Source organism: Glycine max, chromosome 3 (assembly GCF_000004515.6).
Source record: "Glycine max cultivar Williams 82 chromosome 3, Glycine_max_v4.0, whole genome shotgun sequence".
NCBI classification, from domain to species: Eukaryota; Viridiplantae; Streptophyta; class Magnoliopsida; order Fabales; family Fabaceae; genus Glycine; species Glycine max.
The window spans coordinates 41,156,920-41,183,218 of record NC_016090.4 but is presented as its reverse complement, the minus strand read 5'-3'; the positions used below and the strand labels follow the sequence as shown (position 1 = coordinate 41,183,218).

The 26,299-nt window shown below is 33.9% G+C and overlaps 3 protein-coding genes across 5 annotated transcripts; 1 reads left to right on the top strand and 2 right to left on the bottom strand.

The window, feature by feature from the left end:
• Positions 1–1,813: 1,813 nt before the first annotated feature.
• On the bottom strand, positions 1,814–5,904 carry LOC100806269 (probable glycosyltransferase At5g03795). Its single transcript, XM_003521381.4, has 4 exons — positions 5,105–5,904; positions 3,412–3,641; positions 2,706–3,054; positions 1,814–2,619 (listed from the first exon to the last, which is right to left on the bottom strand). Exons 1-4 carry the CDS (start codon positions 5,459–5,461, stop codon positions 1,951–1,953), a joined length of 1,605 nt encoding a protein of 534 aa, XP_003521429.1. The 5' UTR covers positions 5,462–5,904; the 3' UTR covers positions 1,814–1,950.
• Positions 5,905–11,911: 6,007 nt separating this feature from the next.
• Positions 11,912–15,214, bottom strand: LOC100784704 (pentatricopeptide repeat-containing protein At5g03800). The gene has a single exon (XM_003520628.5). The coding sequence runs from the start codon at positions 14,866–14,868 to the stop codon at positions 12,244–12,246; it is 2,625 nt and encodes an 874-aa protein (XP_003520676.1). The 5' UTR covers positions 14,869–15,214; the 3' UTR covers positions 11,912–12,243.
• A 685-nt stretch (positions 15,215–15,899) lies between these two features.
• On the top strand, positions 15,900–26,192 carry LOC100805744 (E3 ubiquitin-protein ligase UPL7). 3 transcript variants are annotated; one of them, XR_005890791.1, is made up of 15 exons: positions 15,900–16,126; positions 16,306–16,428; positions 17,668–17,908; positions 18,166–18,755; positions 19,447–20,412; positions 20,500–20,834; positions 21,776–22,054; positions 22,157–22,409; positions 22,942–23,112; positions 23,204–23,296; positions 23,637–23,744; positions 24,336–24,452; positions 24,875–24,964; positions 25,271–25,345; positions 25,821–26,192. XR_005890791.1 is itself a non-coding variant. In XM_041014135.1 (12 exons), the coding sequence occupies exons 2-11, from the start codon at positions 19,474–19,476 to the stop codon at positions 25,330–25,332; spliced, it is 2,469 nt and encodes an 822-aa protein (XP_040870069.1). In that variant the 5' UTR covers positions 18,618–18,755; positions 19,437–19,473; the 3' UTR covers positions 25,333–25,345; positions 25,821–26,192. The 3 variants fall into 3 exon arrangements, 2 of the variants coding, with proteins under 2 accessions (XP_040870069.1, XP_040870070.1); XM_041014135.1 differs by lacking the exons at positions 15,900–16,126; positions 16,306–16,428; positions 17,668–17,908 and having other exon boundaries at positions 18,618–18,755; positions 19,437–20,412; positions 25,249–25,345; XM_041014136.1 differs by lacking the exons at positions 15,900–16,126; positions 16,306–16,428; positions 17,668–17,908; ... (1 more) ...; positions 19,447–20,412; positions 20,500–20,834 and adding an exon at positions 20,916–20,971 and having other exon boundaries at positions 25,249–25,345.
• The last annotated feature ends 107 nt before the right edge of the window (positions 26,193–26,299 follow it).

Genomic DNA, 26,299 nt, shown 5'->3' with positions numbered 1-26,299 from the left:
AAATTTGTGTAACTTATCTTAACATTTGTATTTCTTATTACTATAAAAAAATTATTTTTTGTCTATAAAACAAACAACCCTCTTGTTGAAGGATTCTGTTTTTTTTTATTCTTCCACGATATAGAAGGAAAAAAATTAGACCAGGCCTTTGATCAAGAAATAAAACGAATAAGGACTCGTATTTTTCTTTTTCAATCAACAAACTATATCTAAAGATTGCATCACTCATATATTTAGTCATTTAATATTGCTTTATCTTAGAATTTGATGTGTTAAAATTAAATTGAATTTCAATTAATTTATTGAAATTATTTAAAGAAGGAAAATTCTATTGAAAACTTTTTTTTTGTCTTTCACCATATTTGAACAAAAAAATTTACTTAAAGAATGAATAAAAATATTTTTCATTACTTGAACCAATAAATGTAAAAGTGACAAAATAGGTCCGGACAATTAGACCAACCCAAATTCATCCAATAAAATGTAGGATTAGAGTTTTAAATTTTGAGCATCTTGGGGAATTGAATCATGTTGTCCCTATTTCGTTCAAAATTATCCTATTGCCCTTAATGAATTAGCGTCACTTTCCCCAACTCACTTGCAAAGGTTGCTCTCTTTCTCCTTCCTCTCGAAGTCGTGCTTCCTCTTTCCCTTCCTCCTTGATCATCAAAGGTAAGCTTCTTCCTCTTTGGTGTAGGTTTGGGTTCTGGTGAGATTGGGGTTGGGTTGGTTTTCGGTGTGAATGAGATCGCATTCTAGAATATCCATTTTGTAACAAAAAAATGCTTTCAGAATAGCCTTTTCAGAATAGCCTTTTCATGAGAAAAAAACTTCCAAAATGACATCCATAAGTAAAAAAAGCCTCCAAAATGACCTTTCTGTAAATCAAATTTTTTTTCAAAATGGCTGTTCCGGAGTACTTTAGCTTAAGGAAGGACTATTCTAGAAGTAGATTTGTAAATTCAGGACATGCGTTTGGGAAGTGTATTTTATATATTCTGGAAAAGAGATTCTAAAAATTAATATTGGACTTATGAAAAGTTCATTCTAAAAGCAACAATTACAATATGTAATAATAGCTTTTTCCAAAAATGTATTTTGTATATTTTAGAAAGATTGATCAAGAAAGTACGATTTTAACTTATGAAAAAACTATTCTAAAAACAAAAATTATAACATGAAATAGTCTTTCTAAAATTACATTTTGGAAGGTCATTCCACCTAACAATATTTTTGCTTACAAAGAGTGTTCCATAAGAATTAATGGTATTCCAGATAATAATATTTCTACGATGGCATGCTAAATGGTGTTCACACTTCAGTGATGGCATGTTAAAGCTCAATTCGGTTGGACTCGAAAGTATTACATGAAAAAAAAATTAATTATTCAAACTTTATTTCAATTTTATACTAAAAATTATTTAATAAATATTTTATATGGAAAAATCTAATTAAATTTATTAAAATCCTTCTTTAAAAAATAATTCATCAAAATTTACATATTTTTAATATCAAAAAAGACTTTAAAGATATTTTATAAGTTATAAAAAAAAATTAATTGAATAACAACGAATTTTATTATTCTCATTAAAAACTTAAAAATCTTAATTAAATACCATAAAATATCTTAATTGAATATCAATCCACCCATTCTAAAAAGAAAAATATTTTAAAATTCTAATTCAGTCCACCCATTCTAAAAAGAAAATTCTTTTAAAATATTAATTCAATCCACCCCTTAGATTGTATAAGACATGTAAACATTTTTTGTCCAATCAGTAGCTAGTAAATAACAGGACAATGACACGGAATATGGAAAAACATAATTTTATTTTTACTTCTGACAATTTTTTTTTACAGGACGGAAAAAGAATCACACATTCACACCATCTTACATTGCCAAACAAATCAGAAATAAATACGTTAATCGCGGTAATAATCTACGAGTTATTATTGATCATGGTGGACTCTAAAGTTCAACCTTCTAAGCCACACAGAATGAAGGATCATATGGAAGACATCGTATCTTTTGGGAGGAGAGTGTACCTCAAAGTGCCTCCTAACGAGTCCTACTCTCCTCTGCATTCTTATATAGTGCCTTGGAGAAATACTCAACAGAATCTCCTTCAATCTGGGAATATCCTTAACCGAAACCTCAACGGAAAAGGATTTCCAATTCAAAACATCATTAAATGGAGGGACATAATGATCTGAAATGAGCACTGGCACACACCCTGTGTAGATTGCCTCCACCACTCTCGGACTTGCTACCTCGTACCCACTAGGACAAAGACAGAACCTGCTCTTCCTCAGCATCTCATAGTATGACACACCCTTCGGAAGGTACTTGTGAACCTGAATGTCTTCGTCCCTGTTTTCCCAGTGTTCAAGAAGAACGGGCCTAATTGGGCCGTGAAGCCCACCAGCAAAGAAGGCCAAAAGTGGACGTCCAGATGCAGATGGCCCACCAATGAAACCGTTTATTGAACCGGTTTGGAGATTAATTTCTGGGAAAGAGACATCCTTTGAAGGCTTGAATCCCTCTGAGGTGTTAGCATTGCACAACACACGGATCGAATTCTCGTTCAAGTTAGGAATAGAACGTGAAGTCTCTGGCCCCTGAAAAACAATTGAACATTTGTACAACATTACATTATTATGTATTTAATGCAGGGTTTATGACTAAGTAATAGTGATGTAATTACCCAATCATGGCAAGCAAGATAAAAGTGATCAGCTCCAAGGCTTCGGTTCCAATAGGGATATCTTCCCGCAATGACGTTGACATAGTCCGTGACAGTCTTTTTTATGGGGCCAAAGTCATGAGAGTCACGTACATAGACAAATTGCACCAACATTGCTACACTAAAAGGTAAGAAAAACACATGTGCTTTCTCAGGATCCCTTGTTCGGAATTGGTCATTCATCTCAATAGCATGGATGAAATTTCCCTCCATGGAGTATATGCTTTTGCAAGGTCCATTGTGGAAAACTGGAGGTTCCCCTTCTTCGTAGACAAATACTTTGAACTGTTTCTCCATTTCTAAGTAACTCCTGTCACATGCAAAAATAAAAATAAGTTAATTATATTAAACCAATAAAGCGATTATATTCTTTATTTGCCTACGAAATAAAGTATATTCGTAGGATTTAACATGCTTTAGCAGGATTGTTTATAATGAAAATACCCTATGGTCTATAAAAATAATATATACTTTATTTGTTATTGTGCTTGTGGCACTTAAGGAATTAGTCGTGCCCATTAAGTGAGTGGAAATTCCAATCTTACAGTACATAATTATTTGTTGATTCTGTCAACAACAAAAAGTTACTTGTTGATTATTGTCAATTGTGAATGTTACTATGAAAACAAAAATAGAACTGGGGTATATTTGGTACTAGATATGTCACCTGTGAAATGCATTAGCATTGTTGTACATAGGTCCAACTGGAACATAGTCTTTGTCTTGTGTTTGATTTCCGTTTCTTGCTTCACTAATTGCAGCTCTAGCTTGTATTAGACCAGCTTCGGTTCTATCTAAGATGCTGAGTTTTCTTTGCAGCTTTGGCCTCTCTGGTGGAACATAAGACTCGTTCACAGGAGTCACGTTGGGCGAAAGTTGGGAAACATTTTGTTCGTCCTTATTATGGTAAATAAAACGATGGGTCATAATCACCTTTATTTAAAATTCACAAATGGATAAGATTTTAATTTCAATGATATTAGAAATCTAGAATGCTCTACCTAACAAGTAGCTTCTGAAAACCCAATTCAATATAATACACCAGAAATTAACGTAACCTACCTTGTCTATTGCCCTATCTTAAAACGGAATTGACAACCGTATTTTTAAATCAAACCTTTCATAATCATTGGTTTATGTGCAGGAGTTGAATGTATAAGAAATTGAACTTATTCCTATCTAAAATGGAAATAATCCAAAAAATAATTTAGAAGATAAACAAAACAAAACCAATATTTGTAATCCTTCAAAAGTCTAGTTTACTGCGGTAACTTATAGAAACAAATTGCAATTTGTAAACTAACTAAAATATCCGAAAAGTGAAAACCCAAAAGACAGAGGAGGGAGTTCACATCTCTTTGCATATTTACAAAGTCACTATTCAACAAAAGGACAGGATATTCATAATTTGTAAGTCTGAAATCCTCGAATTCGTAAATAACTCCTTGGATCACCACACTAAGGCAACACTTACAAGGTAACATCCAAGTTGATACAGCAATTTGCATTATTTCAAATCCTTTCATTTCACCGAGAAAAAATGCCTTGAAACGATGAAATGTAAAGCAAGTATATTATATATCGATATAATAGCAGTGCGTAGACGAAAACGTAATCGCAAGGTTATGTTAAATGTTAATTTAAAATTTCTCATGACAGGGAACGTTCGAAATTTATTTTCATTTTACAATTTCAATCCGGAAAAAAAAAAAAAAACACCAACAGCAACAACGAAGTACTCTCTGAGCCCAAGGTTTTCCTTTCCTCTACTATAAATTGAGGTATTATATCTCCTAATTCTAAACTTTCAACCATATAAAAATAGAATTTAAAATGAGAACATGGTGAAATTATGTAATGACATAACATATCTCTCTTCAATCGGGCATTATCCCAAAAGAAAAAAAAAAAACAATTTATTAAATTTGTCGATCTTTTCTGCAAAGAAAGGTTAAAGTCTCTGGTCATTCTCAATGGCTTTTAGTTACATTCTTTTCTTTCTATCTGTACATTCTTTCCTTCTTGAATACAAGAATCATCTGACATTTTGCGAAAATTTCATCACAGAAACTTCAATAGTACTACTTGCTAGTATTATTCTTAGGTAGGTGCTGTAGGTGTCTTTATCCAATCAGAGTAAGAGTTTTACTTTGGTAATCTACACAATCCTTTACTAATTAATGCACCTCTTTATTACTTTGATTACCGAAGTAAACCTTGGATTCTACAGGAGAAAAGCACCGCTGTATCCAAGTTTTGTCTTCCACCCCTTTAATGTTTTTTACTATGAAATTAAAAAAAAATCATAAACTTAAGGATTGAATAATAGCAATAATAGTGATAGAATAAAAAAGTCTTACAGGTTGTTGAGGTGTTTGTATGGCCTGAACGGAAAATGGAGGTGTAGAGGAGTGATTGAAGTCAGTGTCATCGGAGATAGCTTTCTCTCCACCGCGATTCTCCACGGCCACCACCACTAACCCTTCTCTCTGCTTCGCCTCAGAAGGGTCGGTGACAGTCACAGCACCACTACTAGTTGAGGAAGAGGAAGTAATAACAGAGCCTCCCAATAACACAGGTGCGTTGGCAAAAGAAACCCAACTAGAAGGGTTAGGACCCAATATAAAAACAAGCCCAGCAACAAGTACGAGAGGCACCATGAACAGCAAGAGTTTCATGGATGAAGATGACTCTTGACCCCATCTAACACCACCCATTAATGGAGTATGTTTCTTTCTTCTTAATTTTGCAACAGAATTCCGAAACAAGGTGGTTTCTGTTTCTCTACCTACAGTACTGTGGTAGCAAAACTCATGTTTCTGTTTTGTTGAAAGAAAGAAAGAAAAAAGGAAGAGAGTAGTTTTGGTGGCAGAGGCAGAGGAGTATGATGGTGAAGTGTTGGTAATAAATGGGTGCGATCTCTGGCCAAGCGTCCTCGCACTTTCCCCTCAATATCCGAGTTTTTGCATGCAACTTTTCGGACTTCCGTTTTTACCCTTCTTCTTTTTGCCTTTTACCAACAACGCCTCACCGATTCACTTATTCATCACCTCACGTGTCGTTTTGCTACTTCATTCCACTTCCAACGTGTCGTTTTGGGTACCAATCCACCAATTGTCTATATAGTATATCTGTATACTACCTCCATTGGTTTTAATTTGACGTTTAAGATGTTCCAGAAATTAATAAATACAATAAATTTTCAAGTAAATAGTAATTTTGGTCGGTGATAAATTCATTTTTAAAAAATGATAAATTAAAATTTAGTTTATGAAAGTAAAATAAATTTGACAAATTTATTAAATCATTAACCTTTCTCCATTAACATTAAGATATCCACTTACATGACATATGGTCTTTGATTACATGACAAATTATGTATGATTAAACCATGCCACGTCGATGCTAAATGTATCATACTAATATGTTATTATCCTTTTCATAGACTAAAATATCAATAATAATTTATTTTATCCTTTTATCCACTCTCTTCTTTTAAATCAATGATCGTTGTTTTATTTTTATTTTATTATCCTCTCCTACATTTCAAGTCTATCTCTTCATGCAAAAGATAGTAACATATTAGTAATACATTCAACAGCAACCAATGACGTGTATGCAAATACCTTACTATTAAAGGAGAAAAATGAGAAAAATTAATGGTAGAATAAATTTATCATATTTTTCCACTTTTAGAACTAAAGACGAACCATCATGCACTTTAAAAAGATCATTATTTATTCTAAATTTTCTTGATTCAATCAATATAGTCGTGTGTTTCTTATCTTCTTTAAATTTTTTCTCACTCTATAATAAATACATATGTTAATTAATTAAAGATAAGTAAGAATATACTAATTTGTAAAATAGTAATTAATGTGATTTTAAATTATTGTAAACGATAGATAAGTAAAATATTTTTTTTTAAATCCAACTATTAAAAAGTGAGGATCGATAGAAGTACATACAAAAATGTTTTCCAGAAGGAATGTTGACATGTGATATTTTCTAGAGTGGTAAATAATTAATTTTTCATTAATTTTAAATTTCAAATTAAAAAGTGTTTTGCACGTGTGTTTTATTATAATTTATCATTATAGTTATAATTTTAATAATTTATTATTATAAATTATATTTTATAATTAATGATGTCAATTCAAATCATTATTTGTTACACTTTTTTTTATTGTAGATCAATTTATACGGATAAATCAATTTTAGATTTAATTGATAGGGGCCTTATTTATACACCTAATTGATAAATTTATACGCATAAAATATATTTCTAAAATCACTAATTGTTATACTTTTTTTATTGTAGAACAATTTACGTGTATAAATCAATTTTGGATTTAATTGTTAGGGGCCTTATTTATACACCTAATTAATCAATTTATACGTGTAGATCAATTATTAAATCAATAATTACACTAATTCAATGCAAAAAAAAATAAAATTGTGACATTTTCAGTGTGAAATTTATACGTGAAATATGATTTGAAAATTGATTGCAATCAAGTTTATACTTTAATTATAATTTATACGGAAATATTGATTGCAATTTATACTTTAATTATACACCTAATGCAAATTTATACATCAAAATTTTTACGATTGTAATTATAATTAAAGTAATAATTTTCTATGATTGCAATCAAAGATTTTATTATTGTAATTATAATTAAAATAGTTAACTGTTATAAAATTGATCTTTCATTAATTTGGTTTTGTAATAATTGTAATTATAAAAATTATAATAATTGATAGTATTGAGTGATTTAAAAATTGTAATTTCATATATTGATCGATGGTTGATATTATTTAGAGTTTTAATAATTGTAATTTTAATTTACAAAAAATGAGAAGGTGTATTTGTTAATCCTCACATAAGCATAGGTCCACGGCTGGTGCTATCAATGATTATTTTTTTCTATGATTTTTACCATAAATACTTTTTTTTTAAAATTTTTGAATCAATGTTACAATTGAGAGTATACAACACGAGACAAGACTATGAAAAGAGGAACGTATTCAATCAGGAGCATGACGGTAAATTAGTAGGTAGTTCATAAGTCATAACTCTCTGATGCATGTCACCTCCCATTTATTTCATCAGCGGGAATTAGAGGTCTAGGCATGACAGAATGTTATAATTTTTTAATGCTTCCAATAACGTCACGGTTTTACGCAAGCTTATGCTTTTTAAGCAGCCAACTAATCGATAGTAGAAAACTTCGGCTTTTCTTCGTATTTTTGGCAAGTAGAAAGCTTAGGATACAAAATTGTGAAAAGAAAAAAGATAAAAAGATGTCCCGAAATGCTATTTTATTAGATGAATGATTTTTTTTTTTCTCTCAACACACGAACTCATGAAGCACAAGCACAGCTCAGCATCTTGTGTTTGAATGTGTGTATAGTGACATTATTTTGTTACGGGGGAAGGGTTAACAGATGAACTTTGCGATATTTTTTTCTTCTTATTGGGGTTGTCCGATAAAATGGTAATTTTAAAACCATCCCTTCAAACTTTAAGAACATGAAGTAATGATCTTTTAAGAAATTATTGAATCTTTTATTTTTTTAAATTTAATTTAAAGACAATATTGTATTTTATCATTTAATTTTAAAAAATAAAAATATTTTCCATATATAGGAGAGAATCATGGAAAAAAATAGGAGAAAAAATATTTTATTTTTATTTTTATTTTTTAAATTAAATGATAAAATACCATAATATCCTTAAATTAAATCTTGGAAAACAAAACAAAAATGATTTTAGTCTATTTTTTTTTATGTTGAATGTTAATGCACTCCAATTAGAATGAATATTTGCATTCCATATATATATATATATATATATATATATATTATTTACATAAATTTGTAGTATTTATATTGGTAAATTTATTTTTGTTAAACAATACTTGTTAAGGGTATAAGATAATTGATTGAGTATGATGTTCAAGTGTTATAAATCTCGTATTTTTTAGAAAAAAAAAACTGTACGAACAAAAAATATCATGATTATTATTTTTGTCTTCCCTAATCTCTATTAAGATATGTCTTGTCTTATATATAATTTTCAGTGCTCTATGTTTCTGCACCTTTCGTTTTAACCTAACCTGTGCTAATGGTTCCAACCATAGTCATGAATTTTTGTTATTTTGCATGACCCTGATAGGCTAATAATAAAAATAATTAGACAAATAAGTAAATTAAATAAAAACTACTATGTTAAAAAAATTTAATAAAAACTACTACAGCCACTGACTGACGCGTAACATATTGGTGGGACCAGCCGGATCTCATTTGTTAGTCTTCTAAGTTCTAAATATTATATATATATTTTTTATATTGATTGCATGAATTTTTTATTAGAAACAATTTTATTGACATTGAATAAAATTATTACATATGCCAAAACTTTATTTTGAATTCTATATTAAGAATCAAATTGAAGACTAGTCAAATTCGAAATTACTTATTAAATTAAAATAATTTTGATTGTTCTAACTCTCATTTGTGTTCCATCATGTCTATTTTCTAGTCTATACGATTGAAATATATAATCAAAATGGAGGGGCGGCTTCTTTGTTTCAGACACCGTTTCCAACATATTGGATTGTAGTTCGATGGCCAAGGTTGGATCTGCCTCAGCCAAAATTTTCCTATTGTTCCAAGTTGGCGTAAAAAATGTACTACATTCTTTCGTGTGAGAAAAAAGACTTTTCTTTCTTTATTTTTTCCCCCGTTTTTGGTGTATTTAAAGAAAGCAAGTTTTGCGGTGTGGCGGCAAATTAATCCTCCAAGAAAGGCCAAAAATTCATTATATTCCACTCCTAAACGCAACGGCACCGCAGCAGAGTTGACGTGAATTCTCTTAAAACGAGCATTGGTGATTACTTGACGATAAATATTGATGCCTATTGCCACCATCACTGAAATAAATACATAACCAAGTAGTAGTAATTTTCTATTTCCTCGTACCGAATTCCAGCAAATAAACATTCATATATAAGCCCAAAAATACATGTCCTGCGTAGCGTGGACGTTGTTCTGAAATTTTTTTATCTCTGTCATTCCATTCCGTGTTATTAAAGGTACAAATGTTACAAATAGATCTGCAACAAACAAATAAAAAAGAATTGGAAAGTTGCCAAATTTGAACAACAACGGATCTGCGAAGCAGCAAGCAGATGACCTTGTGTTTCTCACATATTTATCGTTAACACGCATTGTTCATCTAAGATTCTTCTTTAATGGGTGATGTGGTCAATACTCAATACGTTGGATTTACAATCTTTCTTGTGGCAGACGGCAAGGAGTGGTGGAGTTAGGCGCCAATTTCTCGTGTTCACGAGTGGAGGGAAAATGAAACATAACCATTCGTGACAACTTTTATGTCATAATATGGTTTGGATTTTAACTGATAGTCATCCAGACAACACATGCTTAATTTGAAAATAATTAACGATTTTACTGATATATAAATCAATATATGGTTATTGTGTCATTACTTTCTATTATTCAGTAAAATTTTAATCTCTTAATTTTTTCCCTTTCTTTCCTCTCTGTCAGTGCCAGATTTTCCAACAAGACAGTTACTACATCAGTCACATTATAAACTGAAAATTTATAAGAAAAACATGAAGAGTAAATAGTATATGTATGGATAACAAGTTTGTATAGTAAATTCATTAACTTTTATAATAATTATATTAAAAATTATAATTTTTTATTAGTTAATAATATAAATATTTTTTTATATTATTAATACATAAATATTCAACTATTTTTCAAGATCATCAAATAAACCAATAGCCTGGACAATCATGGTATCCATCTAAAAAAACATCTTAAAGTCAGAAAATTGTTATTAAAAAATATCAGACAAAACTGAAAAAAAGTAAAAACAATGAGCAATCATTTGCATTGGTCAAAACTGTCATTACAAAACTAAATCATATCAAATTCAGTGTTTTAGAAATATGAATAATAGACACAATCTTGCTTGTAAGGTCCACCTCTGAAGGTTCAAATATTCATCCTATTCTCTCTCTAAACAACTATGTAATGTTAAATGCTTAAACTGCTACTTTGGTATCAGTTATTCAGACATGCAAAAAAAGTATCCAGATAAACCTCCTAAAGTCTTTATATAACACAGGTATGAGACAGGTTATCTTATTTTAATATCTGTCAAATCTTTAAAAATCAACATGAAGTTAATTGCAGGAAAATTATATACAACAATAAATACACATCTCATCTGCATACTTCGTCTAGTCATTTCATAAACTTGCAACAAATGTGTCAGAACTAAATGCATTTCTTATCACATAGTCATGCATCTCTTTCTCATAATATAGTGCTGTTAAATTTGCAGCAGCAGAGACAGCAGATGCTATTTCTGGTCACAGAATCAAACTTGGCTCCAATCGTTCCCATTTGACGAAAAAGATCAATGGCCATTTCTGGTTTCCCGTTACGTGAGAAGCTTGAAATCATTGAGTTCCAACAAACACTATCTTTTTCGAACATTCCTCTGAAGAATTCGTAAGCAATATCCAGTCTTCCACATTTTGCATACATATATGTGATGGCAGATCCCACATCAACTTTGCTCTCCAATCCTTTCTTTAGAATATCACAATGCAACACCTTTAGAAATACAAGGTTGACCTGGCAGTTGGAAAAGAGTGAAAGGAGAAGGGAAGAAAGAGAGGTCACGGTTTTGAATCCTCCAACTGACATTTCTAATAAAAACTAACAAATTAACATTTGTTGATAAAAAATAACAAAAAACAATGCAACTCCTTCCCTAATTTCAGAGCAGCCAGCGCAAGCTGGCAAAACACTAGCCATAGTTAGGCAATTAGGCACCATTCCCTCTTGAATTACCCACCTAAAAGTGTTTATAGCATCAACGTTCAGTCCATGAAGTACATAACCAAAGATCATAGCTGTGAAAACTGCAACACAATTAGGCCAATGCCTTTCCAGCCTAATGTTTCACTTTTTGATTATTCAATTTTCATTAAAGAACAAATCAAGCAGGTGTTAATCGGCTATAATACATACAATCATAGGAAGATACAGCACAGAACATTAATGCAATGAATAAAAAAATTAACTGACATTAAAAATTCATGTAGTTGGAGTAAAAATTTTAAAGAGTCGAAACCCCAACACCCAGCTGAGTTGGTATATAACTAAATACTGAACCGTGTCAGATCATACACCGTGAAGGTTTTCAGTAAACACAGAAAATACATCTTTGTTCTGATGAGACAGTGCAGTTCTAATTCCTAAATTTTTTACAAAAGCATTTGTAAGAAGCATCTTTCTTCCACTTGATTGGTCCCACAAAATTGGTAGTAACATCTACATAGAATACTACTCTTATGTAACATTGCTATCCTATAACTATAACTAAAAAAAATTATTCAGCAAACATCATTGGCATGAATGATGATGACCAGTTGGATGAACCAGCGTTTCACCAGCAGTCTTTACACGAGCACTGGCCATTGGAGAAACAATGAAATCCAGAAGAATCTCTCAGAAATATATCCCTCTTTGTGACAATAGATGCATATTTTAAGAATGCATGGCAGTCCCCACAAAGAAGGATATTCTTTACAATCCGAATGGGCTTTCCAGGCTTGGTCATCAGTATCCCATAAGTTGCTGCCAGTTTAGCACTGTGATGGAATAGGAAAATTTTCTTGTGATGCTCCTCTACTTCATGGAGAACAAAGCTCGTGTCAGGTTCATATCCAATTTTTAGGCACTCCAAGATCAGGATTTCCAAACCTCTCTGTATGTCTTTCTCCTGTGGATGTGATCTATCTCTCGGATAAAATGAATTTATTTTCTTCTCACAAACGATCCAACTTTGAGCTGGGTGTTTGCGAAACCCCTTTTCTCTCATATCCTCCCTGACCATTTCAGAGCGGTCCCATCTCCCAGAAGCAGAATACAAATTTGAAACAAGTATAAATGTTGAAGGATCTTTAGGTTCAAGGGCCAGAATATTCTGAGCAGCCCATTTTCCAATCAATTCATTCTTATGCAATCTACAACCATCAAGCAAAACGCGCCAAACAAGAGCAGAAGGCTGGAAAGGCATGTTATTGATAGTTTCTAGTGCTTCTTGCAGAAGACCCCAGTGACCCAAAACACTGATGAAGGAAGCATAATGCCTGGATGTGGGCTCAATTTGATAAACCGTTCTCATTGAATTAAACAAATTACGGCAATCATCAACCAAATTTAAGTTAGTTTGCCTGTAAGCTGAAATGATCAAAACAAATGTAACTTGGTTAGGCTTTATGCCCTCCCCCAGCATCTCCACCCATATTTCCAATGCTCTATCACCCTGTCTGTGCATAAGATTGCCAGAAATCAAAGTATTCCATGTAACTATATCAGTACAAGGCATATCACCGAAAACCTTCATTGCATCATCCACACTCCCACACTTAAAATACATGCTAACAACTGCATTTCCGACTTCCAAATTAAATCCCAATCCACATTTAATCACATGGCAATGGATTTGCTTACCCATATCAAGATGACCAATAGTTCCACAAAGACCAAGCATTGAAGCCGCTGCAACTTCATCCATAATCACCTTGCCATCTGATCGACCAACGTGGAAAAGATAAATCGCCTCCTCCGGTTGTCCATTCCGAGCATAGCCACATATCATTGCCGTCCAAACCACAGAGCTAAACTCCTCCAACTCCCATCTCAAAAACATCTTACCGGCATCCACCATCCTCCCACACCTCGTGTACATGTCAAGCAATGCAGCCTCAACATAACCATTCGATCCAAACCCAAACTTCACCGCAAACCCATGAACCTGCTTGCTGACCTTGTAATCACCAAGCAATCCACAAGCATCAACAACACTAGTCAAACTAAAATCCGTCAACTCCAAACCCTCCTCCACCATTCTTACAAACAACCTCATGGCCTCAAAACCTTGTTCGTTTCGACAGAACCCAGCCAGAACCGTGTTATAAGACACGGAATTCTTCTCTGGCATTTCATCGAACACCTTCAAGGCCAAATTGACCAACCCAAACTCCATATACGCTGTGACCATCTCAGTCCAAGTTATAACATCCCTGACTCTCATCCCCTCAAACAACCACTCCACGTCATCAACATTACCAAATTTAGAGTAAAACCCAATGAGTCCATTCCCAACGTTCAAATCGGTTTCCAACCCTAACTTAACAGCGTGGGCGTGAACCTGTTGACCTTCCATCAACGACGCAGACGCGGTGAGAAGTATGGATAAAGTGAAGTCATCGACTCTAAACGCGTCCGTGGCCTGCATGTTACGGAACAAGCGAAACGCGGTGTCGTATAAGGAGTCCTGAAGCGCAGCAGAGATGATGGTGTTCCACGAAGCAATGTCCCTGCGTGGTATTTGGTTGAAGAGTTTAAGCGCGGCGTGGAAAGAGGCGTGCTTGGCGTAGAGAGAGACGAGGGCGTTGGCGACGAAGGGGGAGTCGAAGTGAGCAGTTTTGAGTGCGGCGGCGTGGAGCTGGAGGCCGAAATGGAAGTGGTGGAGGAGTGAAGAGCAGGCGGTTAAAACGGCGACGTAGGTGTACTCGTTGGGGGGGAGGTGGGAGCGAGTGGTCATGCGGAGGAAGAGATGGAGCGCGTGGTGCTGGCGGTGCTTGGAGAGGAAGGAGATGAGGGTGGTGTAGGAGACGACGTTGGGGGAAGGGAGGGAGAGGAAGAGGCGGAGGGCGTGGGGGAAGAGGTTGAGTTTGAGGTAAGTGGAGATGAGGGCGTTGGAGAGATGGGTGTCTTCTTCGTCGCGTTTGAGGAGCGTGGCGTGGACGGTCTTGGCCAGGTGGGTGTCGCCGGAGCGGGAGGACACGTGGAGGGCGTGGAGGAGGGAGTGGGACTCCGGGGGAAGGTAGTGGGTGCCATGGCGGAGTTTGTGGCGGAGAGAGAGGGAGGACGGTGGTTTGGAGTAGGGAGGAGAAAGGGAAGAGTTGAAGAAGGATTTGCAGTGGAGGCCTACCTGCCATTGCCATTGCCATCTATCCATAATGCCATATCCTCTACTGTAACTGCAATTTGCACTCTCCATTTTTTACGCCCTGTGCCAATACACATCGTATCATATACATTTACATTTTTCTTTTTCCGCTAACGAGTAAGGTTGTCTATAAAATCAAAACTAATTTACACTATGTTAATAGTTTTTGTTTTGTATCCTTAATCAATTATTTCTCTGATGATGTTTTTTTTTTTTTACTTAGTTTCTTTACTCTAGAGTTGAATTTATTTAATTAATACTAAATGCAATAAAATATTTATAGTTAAGAATTAGTTATAATAATAATATAATATATGAAAATATCCATGCTATTAGTTTAATAGATGTTGGAGATCATATATTAAATTCTTTTCTTGTGCAGCATAATTTTTTTCCAGGCATGATCGGGCTTAAATTAGATAAAGTTATTATGGGTAGTAAGAAAAATCTCATATAAGTTAATTCACTAATTGAGAAATGATTTTTACATCATTTAATTATAATCTTATGCTAATATAATCATTCTTAGAATTTTATTAATCATTCTTCTTGTAACATTAATTAATGAACTAAAACAATAAAATATGTATGAAAAAGATTAAAAGAGAACATAAAAAGATTATATACAACGTATTTTAATAAAAACTTTTTTCTCATTAGTTTCTCAATTAATATTCTAATTACGAGTTATTCTCTTCATTACTATCTATAATACTCTTAAAATGATGTTTGTTTTTTTATAAGATGTAATTTATAATTTTTATTGCATCATTTATTTGTAAACTAGAAAAACTCTTCACTAAAAATAGAAAATATATTAATAAGTTATTAAAAAAAAGATATGAATGATAATAATAATTTTAAATAATTTATAAATTTAAGACAAATTTATTATTATTAATTAAATTAATCACATTTCTTAATTTCAGTGAATTAGTTAATTTAAAGTTAATTGTTCATTTGCTCTATTATAACATTTAGTGAATATTTAGCCTAATTTTATGAATATATTTTTTTGTGGGGATTCATAAGATAGGGGTAGAGCTGTCATGATGGACATGGGAAAAATCGACCAATAAATAATGACAATACTTTGTATTCGATAAAATTAAAAAAATCACTGGTCAAACTTTTATGACGCAAAAAAACTTAAAAATACTACTTCTCCTTGTTTGATTTTCCACTCCGAAAATTAACTTAAAAATAAAGCAAGAAAAAAGAGAGCGCTGGAAGATGATGATATGAAGGGGAAGCAAATGGAATTGAGCCTCTGTTAGTGATTTCCATGGACGCACCTCGTAAACAGCAGGTAGCTACTCTCTCTCTCTTACCTGCAAACAATCACTCACTCAATCAATCTCATTCCTTAATTTCGCATGAATGCATCTCCAGATTTGTCTCCGCAATCAATTATTCAAGTGATTGTGATTTTGATCATCACTCGGCGGTTCTGATTATGGAAGGTTGTTGTTAACTTTCACTGTGCAGGTTTCGTTGAGAGGAGCAAGTGCGAAGGAGATAACAAGAGACGCGCTTCTTCTGAAGGTCTCTCAGGAAAGAGAACTTCGCAATTACGCAAAAAGAGCTGCTGCTGCTGCGCTCTTCATTCAGGTTCTTCGTCTCTGCTTCCTTTCCCTGATTTTAAAAAATCACCATACCAGTTGGTGTCGTAACATGATCAATTTTACAAATTACATTACACGACAAACTCATAACATATAAAATCAACCTATCACCGACCACATGGATCAAGTACCAAGTTATTCTAGCGTAAGTTTCAAGTTCAGGCTGTGTGTATGCAACTTTGTTAAATACTTGGAGGGCACCCGTAGTCAACTCGGCTCATGTTATTGTATAAAAAAAATAATCTAAAATTAATATAAATAAAAACCTTAAATCATGTTATTGTACTCAATTTTATAGTGGTGTGAAATACCTGAAGTTATAAAAAAGCCAAAAAATAAAATAAAATAATACAACTAGAAACATTTGAAGTGTTCATTCAATGTCTGACATTGATACTTGTTTGCCACATTATAATTGCAAGTTTATTAGAAAATCGAGAGAGAAAAGAAAACTATAGGTTAAAAAAAAAAGCATTTATCCTTCTCTTTTGACATAACTGTAATTTCTCATATTTATAGATGAGTGAGCCACAGCTGTAAACATTTAGAAATCTGATACAGCAGTTACAACAACAACAAAGTCTTATCCCACTAGGTGAAGTTGGCAATAAAGCAGTTACAACAATCAGCTGTAATTCTAACAGATTAGCTAAAAGTATAGGGAGGAATGATAGACCTGAAGTTGATATAGTCTATTACAACATGGCTACCATTTAGAAGTTGTCCATGCTTCTTAATGAACCTTGGTATACTGGAAAATAATTGCAGCCTGATGTGTTCTCATGGTCATGAGTTCTGGTTGTGGAAACAACCTATATGCTCATGACTATGTGTATATCTTATCTTACCTTCCCTAGACCCCACTATGGAGCCAGTCTTGTGACTTCCCTTTTATGCCAGCTTTTGTGTTTGGGAGCTGTTATTCAGTGTCATTTCTTGAATGCTTAGAGAGGCAATGTGTTACAAAGTGAAATGTAATAGTGTCCAGATTTTCTTAGTATATTTTACTTGATGCTTTTAGATGACAATGCTTGATGTTATTTTGTTCAATAAATGAAACAATGAACTTAAAATCATTGAAAAGAAAAAATTGTATATTTGAGGCCTACTTTTCAGTAAACTCAACACTATAATGTTGGTAACTACAATTTTTTAGTATCTTTATAGTTTTCATTCATGTTTGTATCAAAATGGAGAAATAACATCTCTTTCTTAATGTTAAAAGAGAGTATGGAGACGCTTCAAGGTCACAAAGATGATTTCCCTGCAGCTTCAGCAGGAATGGGAGATAGCGGTGAATCATTATACTGGTGTGATGACAGCAAATTGGATTTCAAACGATTTGTTGAGACCATTTCTGTTCTTTATCACCCGTATCTCAACTAAGCATCGGAAGGTCCACAGCAAGAGAATAGATTCTATGAAGCTGTGCTTTACAATCCTACTGGAAAGCCTGAAATCTTCTGGTATATCCCCTCATTCAGATGTTCTTTTATTGGATTTCAAGTTCACTTTCCAATTATGCAGCTTGTTTTAATTAATGACATCACGAGAGATTATATGAAATTATGAATGCCAACATACTTTTTGTTGCTCTGTTTTTCTTAGTTTTGAGAGTTCAACAGAGCTGTCACCCCTGCCCCACCCTCACCCCTCCTTTTTCCTTTTGTTTGACATACCTACTTAATACATTACTACTGGATCTATTTTTGTCTTTGGTCAGATTCAAATCAGAACTTTTGCATTCTGGCAATTGGTACAACTGAAGAAAGAACAATATAGAGATACCAGGCACGACAGCTGACTTCTCTTAGTTTTTTCATTCTTTTGGAGTTTAGTGAATGCAATTCAAGGGCTCAAGATATTACTATTGTCACATCTCTAGCTATGCGTGTTCTTGTAATGTTAACTGATCTGAAAGGATGGAAAGGCATTACAGATGACAACCACTTAGATGCAGATTTAGCAGTGAAAGATTTAATTCAGTTCCTGGGGGGTAATAAAAGTGGTTGTTATGTGTCTATTGGCAGATATATTAGTGCATTAGAAAATCATTCCTCTCAGTCAAAGAGTATCACCCAGGCAGATGATTTTTTTTTCATTACTGCAAGTGCAATAACTATAGCTGTGCGGCCATTTTATCTGACAAACTATGATGTAGAAGTGCCTGGTGCACTGGATGTCAACCATGCTGCTGAGCAGTTTTTTGTTTATCTTCTGACTATACCTTGGCTAGTGCAACATCTCCCACCTGTTCTTCTACCTGCTTTAAAGCACAAATCTATTTTGTTTCCATGCTTCCAGACTCTATTGGTAAGCATCATTAAAGAAGAACAGTTTCACCTGCAAAATTATTAATCTGCTCTTTTATTTTAATGACAACTTGGTCTCTTTTTTTTTTTATATTGTTTGATTTTTTCTTCTTCTTTAAGGCCGTGACAGATCATGTAAATGTAACCCATGTGTATAATTAAATTAAACTAGTGCCAATTTTTGACCTGCTGAGTTGATGATTGTGCATGCACATTCTGCTTTTCTATGCACATGTAATTTGTTTGATGTTGTAAGTTTGTTAAATCAAAGATGAATATTTCTTGCTTTAGGGCTAAGCTTTGTATTTTATAGTATCTATCATTCAGTTTGCAATATTTCTAAACTGAAAACACTCAATATATTTTGCTAAAGTAAAATAATAATGTTTCAAAGGTGAATTTTCACCCTTAGCTATCAAATATATTATCATCTTTTTTTTCCTAATTGCATTATTTTATATTATTGATGGTGAAGGAAACCTCTTTCTGATGTATATTGAGATGCTGCTTTCCTGTGACTGATGAAATTAAAAATAATGAGCCTTAATTGAATTGTTAGAGTTTTAAGTTTATTCTTGAATATGCCTTCTATTAAGCTTTCACCTCAAGTCAGTAAGATCATATAACTTCATAGATTATGGTTTATGATTTAAACATATCAGAACTGATCAAACTCTGACAGGTGATGACAGACTTTGAAAGAGAAAGTTTTGCCAGAGATGTCAGAGTTTGTCAAATCAGAAATACTTGTCTCTTTCAAGGCTATTCCACCAGTTGGTTGGGCTCTCACTAACAGTATATGCCTCGCAACAGGGAATGAGATTGAATCCTTCAATCAAGGTTTAGAGTATGCATTGTATGTCCGTGTTGTTACTACTCTACCAGAGGCCCTACTGGCTTGTCTTGATAACATTGGATGGGTCAAAAGGAAAAAGAAATCCCTTCAAACTGATGTTGAAAGTTCAACACAGCCAGTTGATACAATTCAGCATGAGGGTGAAGCAACCAATGAATCCTTAATAATGTCATACATGGATCAATTTAGGCCTGTTTGTCAGCAGTGGCATCTCAAAAATCTTTTGGCATCAATAGATAGAGATGCCACTAACAAGGCTGAGGCTGTGCTCTCAAATGGCCTGGCATGTCTGGGGAAGCTAGAATTGTGTGATGTTGCACTTTTTTATTCTAACTTACTTAGAATATTTTCATTTTTGAGTCCAATTCGTGGCTCATTGTCAGTTCTCAACATGCTAGCATTCACTCCTGGATTTCTTGTGAGATTGTGGGGTGTACTGGAAGATTCCTTTTTTTCTGAAGACAAACATAATTCTGATAATCACACAAGTGAAAGCAGCAAACATAAAGCCTTTGAGAAGATGCAAAAACATGTCAGTAAAGACGGGGCTAATAAGTGGGTCAGCGTACTTCATAAATTTACAGGAAAGTCACAAGCAGCAATGGATTGCACAGATTCCATTGGCAGTCACTCTGAGCCTAGCAGAGTGAATGATGATTCATCAGATGTATGGGACATAGAATCTATGAGGCATGGTCCACAAGGCGTTCCAAAGGATATGTTTGCCATGCTTCATCTTTTCTGTGCAACCTATTCTCACCTGCTTTTAGTTCTTGATGACATAGAGTTCTATGAGAAACAGGTAACTGCTTGATTTCTCCTTGTCCCTGTCCTTTTATCAATTAGTTCACATTTTTAAAACTAGCTTTTCGGGATATAATGTTGCTAGGTTCCATTCAAAATAGAGCAGCAAAGAAGAATTGCGTCGATGCTCAATACCCTGGTTTATAATGGCTTGTCCCATGTTAGTGATCATCATAATAGGCCTCTCATGGATTGTGCTGTCAGATGCTTACATTTACTGTATGAAAGGGATTGCAGACACCCATTTTGTCCTCCTGCTTTGTGGCTTTCTCCTGCTAGAAAAAGTCGGCCACCAATTGCAGTTGCTGCCAGAACTCATGAAGTTTTAGCAGCCAACCTGAGATCTGATGATTCATCAGCTTCACTGAGTGTCGGTTCTGTTGTCACCATTGTTCCTCATGTTTTCCCTTTTGAGGAGAGGTAACTGCTAGCTCCATGACCATTAAGAGGACTCTTGCTTCTTGCGATAAATGTTTTATACAATTATGCTATTCTGTTCTTGGTGACTTGTTGGTCATGGGTTCGAATCCGGAAACAGCCTCTTTGCATATGCAAGGGTAAGGCTGCGTACAACATCCCTCCCCCATACCTTCGCATAGCGAAGAGCCTCTGGGCAATGGGGTACGAAGTTTTTATGCTATTCTGTTCTTTATATCTTTATGACATTTCAGCTGTCACATTCAATTGAGCTTTAGAAGGATAAGATGCGTGTAAAACAGAGCTAAATGACCTGGGTTACAGCCAGCCTGAATTTATTTATCAAGTTTTCTTATGTGAGTAGAAAGTACAAGTTGCAAAAAAAGTTAATCTTAATTTGGCTATCTAGTCACTCTGGTTGTTAATTAACTTAATTGGGAAAAACATTTCAAGGTACCTTCATACATTATTTTTTTTTGTTCATTCTACTGTTGGCTGATCAAATTGAGATTCGAGAATTGATAAAATGAGTTCACCTTAAAAGATTATTGTTATTATGTCATGTCCTTATCTTATAAAGTATCTTAAATTTGATATGTTCACAGAAAATTATTTGGGAATAATATTACTCATTTATCTTATGAAATATTGGATATTTGGTTACATGAGTGGTTGTATTTATATCTACATTATTTTTTAAGCATTAGGAAGCCATAATTGAAGAAAAGCAATTGGAATTAACTTTGAAAAGTGAGAACTATTGTCAATGAGAGTATTGATCAATGTGATTGATATGGATTTTTTTTCTTCTTAAGAAAAGTAGAGTGATTGAGTTCAGATGGGATATTTGATTGCCACTTGTCATTGAAATCATGTTCATTTGTCTTGTATGTAACACATGATATATAGAAAGTACTCAATCAGCTGTTTTATCTCTGAAATAGAGTTGAGATGTTTCGTGAATTTATCAAGATGGATAAAGCATCCCGAAAAATGGCTGGTGAAATTTCTGAACCTGGTTCACGAGCCATTGAGATAGTAGTACGTCGGGGTCATATTGTTGAAGATGGATTTCGGCAATTAAATTCCCTTGGGTCAAGGTTGAAGTCATCCATCCATGTATCATTTGTCAGTGAATGTGGTCTTCTTGAGGCTGGCCTGGACTATGGTGGATTATCTAAAGAGTTTCTGACTGACATATCAAAATCAGCATTTTCTCCTGAGTAAGTTTGACACGCTATTTTGTACTTTCTTGCTTTTATTTCTTGGTCATTGCCTCTTTCAGGAGTGACTTTATAAACTGACACCTTTTCCTTTTGTCTTAGATATGGACTCTTTTCCCAAACCTCGACTTCAGACAGACTTTTAATTCCAACTGCATCTGCCAGATATTTGGAGAATGGTCTTCAGATGATTGAATTCCTTGGAAGAGTAGTGGGTAAAGCTCTATATGAAGGAATATTACTTGATTACTCTTTCTCCCATGTTTTTGTGCAAAAGCTATTGGGACGATATAGCTTTCTTGATGAATTATCAACACTTGATCCAGAGCTATACAGGAATCTTATGTATGTCAAGGTAAACCCATTAGACAAATCCATGTTGTTTTCCATCTCATTCTTATAAATATTTTGCCAAAATTAATCAAGATTCAGGACTATTCAAAATGACTCGCATTGTTTTATATTAGGATCCATGTTTTCTGAATTTTGACTTGGTTTGATGCTGGCTTGACACCTACAATTTTTCTCATTCTATAGATGAGCCTGGTCCATTTGCAATCCTACTAAAGTGTAAATAGTATTGTATATATGAATATTGCTCAAAGAGTTCATGTCTTGCTGGGTAGGTGTAGTAACTGGATGCTATATAACTCTAGAATAAAAGTATTATTCGCGACAACCTTGAAACTTCATTAATGTTATTCATTCTGCATTTAATATGTCAGTTTGATTTTGGGGTCAGGAATTGGGTTTTTTATTCCCTTGAGTGCTTGCCATTGTCTCATTTTTTATTTTAGCTTGATTATGTTTGACTTGGGTGCGTACTGTGCATTCCTGTTCTGGCATTTTATCAAACTACTGGAAGGTTCACATACTCGTTCATGCAGAATTATGACGGTGATGTTAAGGAGCTCTCTATTGATTTCACAGTTACTGAAGAATCATTGGGCAAAATGTATGTGGTGGAACTTAAGTCCGGTGGCAAAGATATTTCTGTGACAAATGAGAACAAGATGCAGTACATACATGCAATGGCAGACTACAAACTCAACCAACAGGTTTTACCATCATTTACTGTAGTATAATGCAGGTTATTTCTGTATTACCTGTTATATCATGTGTATATATGTGACAATGTTGAAATTGCAGATATTGCCATTTTCAAATGCATTTTATAGAGGGGTAACTGATCTTATAACTCCATCCTGGTTGAAGTTATTCAACGCTAGTGAATTTAATCAGGTATCTTTTCCTTAGTCAGTTGAAAAGGTTTTGTTAATTTGTTTGCAAGTTTACTGTTTCCTCTTCTCTCTTTCACAAAAGGCAGCAGGAGTCTGCAGGACATTTTTGTGACAGATTTCTGCATTTACTATTATTGTCTGCTGTATCACTGCTGAAATAGCTTTTTAATTTGTGCTAAGGAATGCCATAATAAGAGAAAAAGTCTTTATTAGAGTCCCCAAATCAGGATGCATTTGTTTACTCACCATCTACAACCGATGTGCAAAATAATCCACACTGAAAAATACGTTTTAGTGAGTTCATTTTGCCAGCAAGATTTCTTAGATATACACGAACACAGTTGCTTTCAGGTGGTAATTATGATATTGACGTTGATGATTTGAAAAACAACACACGATACACTGGTGGTTACAATGAGGGAAGCCGGACAATCAAGATTTTTTGGGAGGTATTTGCATCTCAATACTATATATATGTATATGATTTTCATGCATATTTGTCTAATTTGTTTTGAGTGGTATTAAAACTTTCCGTGCAATATAAATTATTTAAGATAATGTATTATTGTTTGGTCTTTCTTTATTACTTTCAAACAATCAATTTGTTCTTCCGGAGTTTTAATCAGACAGACACATACAATGGCCATGTTACTATGTAGATTCCTATTTGAGTGAAAGCACTTCATTGCTGACAAGAGTCAACTTTATTTCTTTATATTTTTTGTTGTTTGGCTTATAGATGAAGTAAATCCTCTACAGTTAAAGAATCAGGGATCTCCCCTTCTTTCCCTCTCCAAGCAAAAGCTATAGGTTCCATTTTTTTGGGTGAATTTGGTTGAACCACTGATGCTCTCTCTCTCTCTAACAGACACAAATTTGCTAGTTTGTGAATTTTGTACTTGTTGATTACCAAAGACTGACATTTGACCATTTTTTTCAGCCTGGTGAATTATATTTGAAGAGTTTATGCATGCTATTTGTGCAGATGCCAATTTTAAGATATCTATTTTCATTTTCTGCTTTCTTCCAACTGTGTACAGGTAATTAAAGGCTTTGAACCTAAAGAGCGCTGTATGCTTCTTAAATTTGTCACCAGTTGTTCTCGTGCTCCATTACTTGGGTTCAAATACTTGCAGCCACCTTTTACCATCCACAAGGTATTCTTGATCTTTTATGGTTGACGGGGATTCAAAATCATTTATACTAACTCCTCTATGTTCCCATTTTGCTTTGTTCTTAAAATGATTAAAGCATGCTTTGCATTCTTTGTTACTCAAGCAGAGTACATTAAGCGCAACAACAGAGTTAGGAAGCAAAGCATCTTGAACTCTTCTAATCAGTTATCTAAAATAACTTGTTGCCCTAGATGGGATTTCTGCATGAATCAGTTCTTCATTAGATGTTTAGTGCTTTAATTGGATACAGCCTTTATCTTGTACCAGCCTATGGTTTCTAGGATTTCTGCTTTTCTCTCTCTCCTTTGCAACATCATGATCCAGTCATGTGTTGAAAGAATCCCTAAAAATAATAAAATGTATTGATTCCATTGATTAACATTCATGTCTATTTGTTTACACAGGTTGCATGTGATGTTCCTCTTTGGGCAACAATTGGAGGACAAGATGTAGATCGACTTCCATCAGCTTCAACCTGCTACAATACTCTTAAGGTACTACTAATATAGTAATAGGGAAGACGGAAGACATCCTTATGTTACTTGTGAGTTATATGACATATTGAACTTTAGAATCTTGAAATTTTCATAATCCGATAGTAAAAAAGTATCATAAAAATTGGTTTCTTAGTAATAAGTTTGGACTTTTGGATGTCCACTAACTATGCCCATTTAGTGATTTGAGTCACTTGAGACAAAATTGTTGGCATTTTAAGGTAATCTATTGTCATACTTAAAATTTATTTACACTTTTATTTTCCATCCCTCACTGATTACAGCTTCCAACATACAAACGTCCAGGCACTTTGAGAGCAAAGCTTCTATATGCCATCAGTTCAAATGCCGGATTTGAACTTTCTTGATCTGCTTCATGTGGTCAGTATTTTTTTGTTTTATAATATAATGAATTGGGGCCAACTTCTGTTGCATCTACTTTGATAAATCATGCTCAGCAAGATTAGGGCATGCTTGTGTGCTTCTGTTCATCTGTCCTGTATTTGTTAGTCTTATTGGTTGTGTCCTTTTTTGGGTTAAGGACATGAATAAAGTTTTTATGTCTTAATTTTATGTCAAACAAGTTTCTGAAGGGACTAACATTTTCATTTTAAGGGGCAATCTAGAAACAAGCCAAATGAGAGAGGATTGTTTCTAGAATAACGTCATTGGATTTTGGATTTTTTGTGTCTGTTTATCTGAGTCTGAAAATCATACATAGTACATTGGTGTGATTTAATTTACAGATACTTAAATGCCGCAGGTGATCTAGCTAATCTCTTGCTGTTTAACTCATATTCAAGGAATTTGAGAGTTGTCTATTTGTCCGTGTGACTTTTTATGTGTCTGTTTTCAGGCACATGCCATTGTTAGTGAGCCTGGTGATCGTATCCCAAAGAGGCTAGTATATATCAATTACCAAAAGTTTAGACCATGGACACGGAGTTTGTGCAAATTCTCAGGCGTGCTATTTATGTTTTTGTTGAAGAAAAAAGCATCCTGATTTGGTCTGGGAAGATATTGGTTGCTTCCAGCGACTAATAATGGCTGCGGTCAACACAGCCAGTTGGTGCCAGTGTTATTCCAATCTTCCATTATCCCCGTGCATGGAGGTTTTGTTGTATGTTCATATTGGAAACACTGTTATTATACTTGGTTATTTGAAGAGAAGTGTTACATGAAAATAATGATCATTATGCAATCAAATATATAGTTTTAAGTTTTTTCACGACAAGAATGACATATTTAAGTCCGGTTCAATTAATGTTTAGTGCATTTGGTTTGAATTTCATTGGGAGAGGTATTCACATTTAGACCTAGCACGTGACTGTATTT

Excerpts from the sequence above, each read along its gene's own strand:
- LOC100806269 (XM_003521381.4), bottom strand. The coding sequence starts at position 5,461 with ATGGGTGGTGTTAGATGGGGTCAAGAGTCATCTTCATCCATGAAACTC. Across the intron at positions 3,642-5,104 it reads TACAAACACCTCAACAACCT|GACGAACAAAATGTTTCCCA; the intron begins GTAAGACTTTTT and ends TACCATAATAAG. Across the intron at positions 2,620-2,705 it reads ATCTTGCTTGCCATGATTGG|GGGCCAGAGACTTCACGTTC; the intron begins GTAATTACATCA and ends ATTGTTTTTCAG.
- LOC100784704 (XM_003520628.5), bottom strand. The coding sequence starts at position 14,868 with ATGGAGAGTGCAAATTGCAGTTACAGTAGAGGATATGGCATTATGGAT.
- LOC100805744 (XM_041014135.1), top strand. The coding sequence starts at position 19,474 with ATGTCAGAGTTTGTCAAATCAGAAATACTTGTCTCTTTCAAGGCTATT. Across the intron at positions 22,055-22,156 it reads AAATCAGCATTTTCTCCTGA|ATATGGACTCTTTTCCCAAA; the intron begins GTAAGTTTGACA and ends CTTTTGTCTTAG. Across the intron at positions 23,297-23,636 it reads ACGCTAGTGAATTTAATCAG|TTGCTTTCAGGTGGTAATTA; the intron begins GTATCTTTTCCT and ends ACACGAACACAG.